Below are 9,969 nucleotides of genomic sequence, written 5' to 3'. Positions count from 1 at the left end.
AACATTAACTGAAGAAGCCCAAGGAATACTGTGGCTACAAGACATCAAAAGCTGGGAAATCTACAACAAACATCTCAGTTCTTAACTCCTCAAAGTTTTATCACCATCTCGGAAGAAAGTCGGGGTGTGATAGAATAAGAGTCTAATGATGATCATGAATCCATTGTCAATTGTTGGAAAAACCCATCAGGTTCACTAATGACCTGTAGGGAAGGAAACTGCCATCCTTACCTGGTCTGGCCTACATGTGACTCCAGACCCACAGCAATGTGGTTGACTCTTAACTGTCCTCTGGGTAATTAGGGATGGGCAATAACTGATACCTAGCCAGTTAAGCCCTCATCCTGTGAATGAATAAATTAAAAACTGCCCCGATACCTGGATGAATGCAGCTCCCATGTCACTCAAGTTCAATACTTTTGATTGGCACACCATTCATTGCCAGTTCAAACAACATTTGAAACGCTACACACCATTCAGGACAAAACAAGTCATTTGACTGGCAACACATCCTCAAACATTCACTGCTTTTACTACCAACTCACAGTAACAGCAGTGTGCATCATCTGTAAATGCACTGCAGAAATTCACCTTCAGGTCCTTCAAACTCACACTCTACCAGCTCTACGGCCAAAGGAAGCAGATTTGTGGGAACATCAACAGTTGCAAGTTCCTCTCTAAGCCATTCCCCATTCTAATTCATTGGCTGATTTGATTGATTGTCACGTGCAAAGTACAGTGAAAAGCTTTGTTTGGAAGCAGTACAGACAGATCATAGTAAGCAAGGACATACAGATCATAGGATGTAAAACTTGGACAGAAAAGGGCATATGGGTTACAACGCACAGGACACGTGCTAGGCAAGGTCAACAGTAACAAGATCAGCATTATTTGAAGTTGGAGGGTTCGTTCACTAGTCTAACAACAGCAAGGAAGCTGTTCATGAACCTGCTGATGCGTGTGTTCAAGCTTGTGTATCTTCTGCCTGACAGAAGAGATTGTAGGACAGCATTGCCATGGTAGGATGGGTCTTTGATAATTTTGATAGCCTTTCTGCGGCAATGAAAGATGTAAATGGAGTCCGTGGATGGGAGGTTGGCTCCTGCAATAGTCTGGACCCTTGTGTAGTTTCTTACAGTCCTGGGCAGAGCAGTTGCTGTACCAGGCTGGAATGTACCCAGACAGTATGCATTCTGTGGTGCTGCTGTAAAAGTTGTTGAGAGTCCTCATGGACATGTCAAATTTCCTGAACCACCTGAGGAAGATGAGGCATTGTTGTACATTCCCGACTGCTGCATTTGTGTGAGAAGTCCAGGACAAGTTGTCTGTTATTGAGAGTCCTAGGAACTTGATGCTCTCCACCCTCTCAATCTCTGCTCTGTTGCTCCGGATTTGTCAGGGGGTTTTCCCTCTTTTCTTCCTGAAGTCAACAATCAATTCCTTATTGATATGGAGATACATCATTTCTCCTTTAGTGTTGCTGTGTCAAAATCCTGGAATTCCCTTGCTAAAAACACTGATGTACTTGCACTAAATGGACTGCAGTAGTTCAAGAAGGCAACTCGTCACTACATTTTCAAGGGCATTTAGGGATGGGCAATTGCTGCTGGCCAAGCCAGCAGGGCCCACAAAGAAACATAGAAAATAAGAGCAGTAAGACATTCAGCCAATCAAATCCATTCCACCATTCTACATGATTACTGCAGATCCTCTACCTCAGTGTCATACTTCCATTCCTGGTACCTTCAGCCACTAGATATCGATTTCTTTCTTAAACATTGTCGATGACTTGGCCATCACATACTTCTGTGATAGAGAATTCGACAGGTTCACCATCCTGTCGAAGAAGTTTGCCTTCATCGGAGACCAAAATGGATGGCCCTATATCCTGAGCTGTAGCCCCTTGTTCTGGATCCAACGTTCAAGGGAAACATAATCCCACATTGAGTCTGTCAAACCTGGTCAGAACTTTAAATGTTCCAATGAGATTACCTCTCATTTTTCTAAACTGTAGTGAATGCAGGCTGGTCAATTCAATTTTTCCTCATTCAACAAGTCCGCCATCCCTGAAATCAGTTTGATGAACCAGCATAGCATCTCCTGTCCACCATCCCATAAATGAGAAATAAATTCACCATCGACAGGAAACACTTTAGCAACCTCCAAAGGATTCTTTGCCTGTACCTTTCGGCTCTGGACCATGAGCAGCTAGAAGGACAGAGGATAGCATCAGACATATAGAAACACTATTACTTCAAGGACACACCATCCTGACTTGGAAATATATTATTATCCCTTCAAAACTGCCGGCTCCATATCCCAGAATTTTGTAACAGTATAACAATAAAATATGAACTTTTCATGACAGAAATGCAGTGGGTCAGGAAGGGTCCTTACCACACTTTTAGAGCTATTAAAAAATGGGGCAAGTAGTGTGGAGCTTGCTAGTGATGCTGACATCACACAAATTAATATTTAAGGAAGTAATTTAGAACAAATTTGGTCTGTTGTTTTTCTACCACCATGAGTTTAGTTAAATCCTAGTCTACTTCTCCCTCTCATACGTTTTCAATACTTTTTTTTTCTCTCCTCCTCTCACCACCATCTACCTAATTCTCTTTTGAAGAGTGAATGGACTCTGCATTTTTAGATTCTGACCACACTCATTGCAAATAAAGCCTTTTTCCTTGTAGCAGTAATTATCAAATATCAGAAAACCATACAAAATGTTAGCTGTTTATAATACTGCAGATTAGAAGAATTTGTTTTAAACAAAAGGATTTGAAGAAACTAACAGGGAAGCCAACAATGTTGCTGCTGTTTATGAATGTAGGAAAATCATACAGATTTACAAACAGAATTAACAAAAGATAATCATGTATTCAAACATTCATAATGTGACAAACCATTTCAGAAACAAAGTATAGTAAATTTTATTCGAAAAATGCCAGAATTGTACACTTTAAAAAAAACTCATAAAATACATTAGCTATAATCTTTTTTTTAAAAAAGACACAATGGATATTTAGGAATCTTGGAGAGCACTGAAGTTTGAAGTGACTTGGCCAGACATTGCCGTACTAGCTTCATTCATTGCCAGCAGCCTATTTAAAAACTGGTTGTGTTTGTCTGTTAGTTCTCCAATCCAATGTACTCCAGTCACTTCAATAGATTGTTCAGATTTTGGTAAATGAGACCCATTGTTCCACGTTGCAGTAAGTGTACTCCACAGTGATCCCAACCATTCTCATTTCTTAGTCCACTGACTCCACAGATCACTCCTTTAAAAAAGACTACCATCAAACTGAACACTTCTTCCCCCAGCCAGTTTATAATAAATTGCTTTCATCCTATTATGTGTTTAATTGATGTTTTGATAGAAAAGTAGATGACAACAAAAACATTAACAATTCTATGTACTAACATTGTTCAGCCCTCTTCTAATACTTTTGTTCTTCAAATTTCCTCCTCCACATTACCTGGGTCAAATTCCAGGGCTATTCACATTTTTGCATATCAAATCGAAAGAGTACTCTTGCTACAAGCAGCTGCAGACATCTCAAAAAACATTAGCATTAACCATTTTGTTAATTTCTGCAATACCAACATAGCTGATCTAGCTTCAAAAAAGTGTAGTGACAGTGTCTTCTTCATTTACTGATTGTACTGAAGGCTTGGAAAAGTTTGCTCAGGTTCACTTCGGAATAGCTGCTGGAAGCCAGCGCATCATCAACAACTCCCCTTAGGCTCTTAAACACCAAACAGTATTCCTGATCTTTATTTCCAAAACGTTTCTTCACCAAATCTGGAAAAAGGAGAGGAATAAATTTTACTTGAGTAGCTCTCAATGTTTTATTTTGGATTTCAAGTACAAAAACCCCTTAAACATATAATAAAATATTTATTATAATATTATTTTGGCTATCAATATAAAAGAAACACCATCCAAGAAATGAAATAAGAGGTCTGATATTACGGCAGACCCAATTTAAACTCTGTTTAAGTGAGTTGATTTTGAGTGAGTTAAAATTGATCTTGTTATAGATAGGCTGTGCACTTGCATAAGGTGTAGATCAGACGTTTGTGCAGTACTGCATATATTTCACCTAACTGACACAAGGACACTTTTTGCATCACCAGAATACAGAACTGGCAAAGACATTTCCACTAACAAGATCTTTAGTTTAGTAAATATTTAAGCCGAACATTGTGAAAGTTCCATTGTTCTGGAAACGGGGAAACTTCAAGTTTAGTTTGTTATGAATGGAATTAAGAAAACTTGAGAGGGTTCTTCAAATGCCAAGACACTAAATTTAATAAGTACAGGTCATGCAGGAAGACAGAAAATTTTTTATTTAACCAAAATGGTAAGAGTTACATAATACATGCCCACGAAAAGATTAAAAAAAGTAGATCATAAAAATGATTTTCATAGACAATTATGTAACTTCACAGCAGGAATGAAAGCCTCATTGATTGATATGTTTGAATATTTGGCTAAAATGAACTTTATTTATGTAAAAAGTGCAACAGACTGGTTTAAATCCAGTGTCCTTTCCTTGTTCCCATTTAAATTGAACTGAAATGGTTAAAATTATTTCAGATATATTTGTGAATTCATACCTGCAAAGATTAGCCCACTTGGCATTTAAAATGGTTGCATTTTTTGTTAGAATATGAAATGTGTAAATTTAAATGTTAAACATGTGCACTGCAGAATTCCAATTACAGTACACCCACAATCTAAAGCAGAAAAAAGTGACAGGGCTATATATTCAATATTTGTTCTTGTAACACCACACACAAAAAAATTGTTCTAAACTCCTCTAAACTGCAAAAGTACAATTCCAACTCTGCAAAACATGATATATGACAGGCTTGTACCTACTACAGCACTGAAAGAACATTCTGTGCCCTCAATTTATGTACAGACTTGGCTCTATTGCAGTACAGACTGTTAGATTTGTAGCTTAATAAAAAATGATTTAATACGGTTTCTTCTCCAACATAGAAAATGTTACAATGGACTCATCAAATCTCAGTCAGAGAATAAAGTTCATTTAGAGCTGTAGACAGAGCAGAAATCATTTGAGAAGGTACAAAATGAAACCAGGTGGAATGAGCTCCCTGATGTGTTTACCTGCCCTTTTGATGGGATATTGACTTTTCCCACCAGGCTAGTTGGGTAAGGGAGTATTTAGCTGCCAGAGAACAGTATTTCTGATGACTGCTGTATTTGCTGCATTTCCTTGAGGGAATATTTTAATCCAGTAGGCAATACACTATACAGCCATTAATAGTGGAGCATTGGAAAGATCTGGGAGACTTAGGAATATGTGCTAGATCTCTTACTAAAAGTGGCTTTTGACTGCCCTGACAGGAGAAATATTAATGTAGGTTGAGCAGTGTTGGTGGTGGGAGTGGGTGGAGTTAGAAGGGGAGAGAAATTGGATTTAAGAGAATTCAAAGTGCCAACATCTGAACGTACTTAACGCTACACATCCTAAATTGTTGAAATCAACAGAAAGTATGAATTGTATAGTTACTGAAAGACATTTAGACATCTCACTACACCCCCACCCATTAACAACAAATTTAAAAATAAAACGGTAAAATATTCAGCAATATTCCAAGTCCTGTCTCTCATACGCTATTGGGAATTGACGCATAATCAAGTTGATTTACCTAGGAGTGTTCAAGTTACTGAAGAAAGCTGACACATGCTGTAACCCCGATGTCACACACAACTAAGAGATCAAGGCATTAAAAATTAAAAACTGCAGGCAAACAAAATCCCACGAGTTTTAGAAACTGTACCAAAGATTTAATTTGATGCATTATCATTGACATGCTACAGTTGTCACTATCCAGAGCCTAGTAGGGCGTATTTCCTGGATACCTGAAGCACCATGTGTAGCGCTCCTCATTTCTAAGTATTGAGAATCGGTCTAAAGGTGTTTTAGCAGTTCCTTTTTTTTCAAAGTTTTAAAAATAGGCTAGACAGGCTGGCACATTTTTCATTGGCTTGACAGAGGTTGAGGGGTGGCTTTATAGAGGCTTATAAAATCAAGAGGGGTGACGTTACAGTGGCTCATAAAATTATGAGTGGCACAGATAAGGTGAATAGCAAAGAAACCCCACCACCAGGGACATATTTTTAAAGCAAGAGTACAAAGTTTTAAAAAGGACATGAGGAACAACTTTATTCACAGAGTGGGTCGTGTGTGGTTTGAACTGCCCAAGGAAGTGGTGGATGTACGTAAAGTTATAACATTTGGATAAGTACATGAATAAGAAAGGTTTGGAGGGATGTGGGCCAAATGCAGGCAAGTGGGACTAGTTTAGCTTGGGAACATGGTTGGCATGGACTACTTAAACCAAAGGGTCTGTTTCCATGCTGTATGACTCTATATCTGTTTTAAAATATATCCTAGACAATTATATCGACAGTTTTATATCTTTATTTTGGCTAGAAGTGTAAGTGTCAGTGGTGATAAAGAGAGAAGGAAGACTAAACTAAATGTAAACACAAAGAGGAAACATCAATTTAGTCAGTTTCAACAGAATTGTAAGACTACTAAATCATACATATCAAGCCACACAGCAATAAAGGATTTGTTTGCTAAGAACATCAATATGTTTTGCTGTGACCATTAATGAACATGAGGTTCAATATGAGGTAATCAGGACATGATGATAGAAATAGGTAATAAATGGAATTTTTATTCTTACGAAGTCCTAAACCATGAGCACAGTCTTAGCATATTAAATTCCAAGCAAACTAAATTGCTAAGAAAATGGAATCTTGGTTAAAGTTAGTTTACTTTTGAAATAAGCCACCTCCTTTCTGTTGAAGCAAATCTCCCAAAGTGATTATGAAGTCAGCTTGAGTAGTCAATCATTAACAATGCTTGGAACTTCAGGCCTGTCTGGTTAAGGGTTTAAATGATAATTAAGCCTATAAATCAATGGTCAACTGGTTTTGAGCTTTCACCATCAGATATGGCGTGTTGCAAGTACTTCCAACTCAGTGACACTGTTTACTTCCTTGTTCAACTCTTCAACTTTCAGAACATAGAATATGTTGCCTTCTATGATACCAAACTACAAATAATACTAGCTCTAGTCTGCACTGAGTTCAGCACCAAAGTGTAATAAACTTAGGTGCTGTGTTCAAGGAATCTTGGCATCTTCATGAGAACATGCTCAGAGACAAACCATCATAGTAACTAGTTGCAAATCAAGCCAAGTTTCATTCTGGTATCTGAATTGTCCAATATTACCAACAGCACAAAGCCTCAACATAAAACTCTCACTGTTCATGTTCATGGCTTCACTCTCCCCAGCTCTGTATCCTCCTTCAGCCGGTAATACTTTAAGATCTCTGTGCTTCTCAATTCTGGTATGTTTTATCAGTGTAATTCCAACCGCCCAAGCCCTAAGCTCTGAAATTCTATACCTGTGCCCTGCTTTCTTTCATTCATTAAAATTACCTCTTTACCCAAGGTTTCCATCACTTACTTTAATATTGACTCTTGTAGCCCAACATGAGATTTTGTTTGATAATGCTCCCAAGGGATGTTTTAACTGCATTAAAAATGCTACTTAAATACAGGCATTTCTTCTGCCTGAAGAGGTGTTTTTATTGATGGTTTTTGGAGCATCGCATATTTTGTCATAATAATACCAAGGAACAATTTGAAAATATTTGAAGCAGAGTTACAGTTTCAACGAGAAAGCAGGGTAATGGCATTTGATTTGGGTTACTCTGGTGAAAAGTCAGAAGTCAAGATTCCTTTTTCTCTCTGATGTCCTGAGCACAAACCTATTCCTGATCCAACATCAACAATAAAAAAATTACCTCCTCATCATCACACTTATCTGTAGGACCTTGCCGTACACAAAGTGGCTGTCATATTTTCTTAAATATTACAAAAGTGAGTGACAACACATCAAAGAAGCTGCTTCATTGGCTGTACAGCACCTTGGGACAACTTGACATCATGAAACATGTTATATAAATGGGAGGCAATTCTAAAGATGAATTTCTGCAAAATAAGTTTGTCATTCTCCAAAATCCTTACATGACCAGTGTAGGGTTATGTTGGAATAGTTATATTCAAACAGAAGTGAAATGTTCCTAAGATTGCTTCGGAATTAAAGGGCCATTCATCAAGAGAAAATCTAGTCTGATTTTTTTTGGGATTCATTTCATACGATATCAAGATGTTGCAATGAAAATGCAAGGGAGCTCTATTTCAATTGCTTTTATATTTAGCATGTTTATGCTCTTCTCCACAGTCAAGTGAGTAGGAATTTCAGATATAATCAACCTTATTTTTAAGCCCTGAAAATCAGTTTAATATTTATCTTTAGGTCGCCACTAAAAATGAACTTCATCCGCATTAAGGTCTGTAATTGCATTTTGAGTCTCAAGCTATTATCCATTAGGGGTTTTATTTCAGTTTGACAAATGTGGACTGGCTGTTGACTCTGTTCAACAAGTTGGCAGAACGAGAACTCCTTGGCTGTTTAATGGGCTGGACGGATAGGGGACTGATGTACATCAATGCAGAGAAATGCAAGGTAGCATTCTTTTGGGAACAGCAATAAAGTAAGAACATAATAACTAGGAGCAGGAGTAGGCCACTCGGCCCCTCGAGCCTGCCCTGCCATTTGATAAGATCATGGCTGATCTTTTTGAGACTCAACTCCACTTACCCAACCACTCGCCATAACCCTTAATTCTTTTACCGTTCAAAAATTTATCTGGACTTGCCTTAAAAACATGCAGTGAGGTAGCTTCAACCACTTCATTGGGCGAGAAATTCCACAGAGTCACAACTCTTTAGGTAAGGAAGTTCCTCCTGACTTCAGTCCTACATTTGTTTCTCTTTATTTTGAGGCGATGCCCTTTAGTCCAATTTCACTTGCTCGCAGAGACAACTCCCTGCCTGCACCTTATCTATTCCCTTCATAATTTTATGTTTCTATAAGATCTCCCCTCATTCTTCTGAATTCCAATGAGTATAATCCATCTACTCAGTCTCTCCTCATAATCCAACCCTCTCCACTCTGGAATCAAGCGAGTGAATCTCCTCTGCACCCCCTCCAGTGCTAGTATATCTCTTCTCAAGTAAGGAGATCAAAACTGCACACAGTACTCCAGGTGTGGCCTCACCAGGACCCAACACATCTGCATCATAGCCGCCCTATTCTAAAACTCCATCCCTCTAGCATTGGCTGACAAAATTCCATTTGCCTTTTTAATTACCTGCTGCACCTGCAATCCTACTTTTAGTGATTCAGGCACAAGGACACCCAAACCCCTTTGCACAGCAGCGTGCTGCAATTTTTTAATCATTTAAAACATAGTCCATTTTGCTGTTATTTCTACCAAAATGGATGACCTCACACTTATCAACATTGTACTCCATGTGCCAGACCTTTGCCCATTCACGTAGACTATCTATATCCCTCTGCAGACTTTGTGTCTTCTGCACACTTCGCTTTACCACTCATCTTAGTGTCATCTTTAAACTTTGACCCACCACACTCAGTCCACAACTCCAAATCATCTATGTAAATTGTAAACAATTGTGGTCCCAACACTGATCCCTGAGGCACACCACTAGCCACAGACCGCCAACCAGAAAAAAACACCCATTTACCCCTACTCTTTGCTTTCTACTAGTCAACTAATCCTCTAGCCATGCCAATACATTACCTGTAATACCGTGGAAATTTATCTTATGTAGCAGCCTTTGGTGTGGTAGCTTGTCAAATGCCTTCTGGAAATCCAGATACACCACATCCACAGGTTTCCCATTGTCCACCATGCAAGTAATGTCCTCAAAGAATTCCGCCAAATTAGTTAAACATGACCCACCCTTCATGAATCCACGCTGGGTGTTCCCAATGGGACAATTTATATTCAGATGTCTTGCTATTTCTTCCTTAATGACAGAT

General features: G+C 38.5%; 1 protein-coding gene across 1 annotated transcript in view; it reads right to left on the bottom strand.

Annotated features, from left to right (window-relative positions):
• Positions 1-2,952: 2,952 nt before the first annotated feature.
• The window catches only part of pola1 (polymerase (DNA directed), alpha 1), a 258,605-nt gene continuing 251,588 nt past the window's right edge, over positions 2,953-9,969 (bottom strand). The window contains exon 37 of the mRNA XM_048541425.2: positions 2,953-3,805. Within this exon, the coding sequence (XP_048397382.1) occupies positions 3,651-3,805 (155 nt within the window). The 3' untranslated portion in view covers positions 2,953-3,650. The remainder of the gene's footprint in view (positions 3,806-9,969) is intronic.

The sequence above is a fragment of the Stegostoma tigrinum genome, chromosome 12 (assembly GCF_030684315.1).
Source record: "Stegostoma tigrinum isolate sSteTig4 chromosome 12, sSteTig4.hap1, whole genome shotgun sequence".
Classification (NCBI taxonomy): Eukaryota; Metazoa; Chordata; class Chondrichthyes; order Orectolobiformes; family Stegostomatidae; genus Stegostoma; species Stegostoma tigrinum.
The sequence above is the reverse complement of the archived record's forward strand: the minus strand, read 5'-3'. Positions and strand labels throughout refer to the sequence as shown.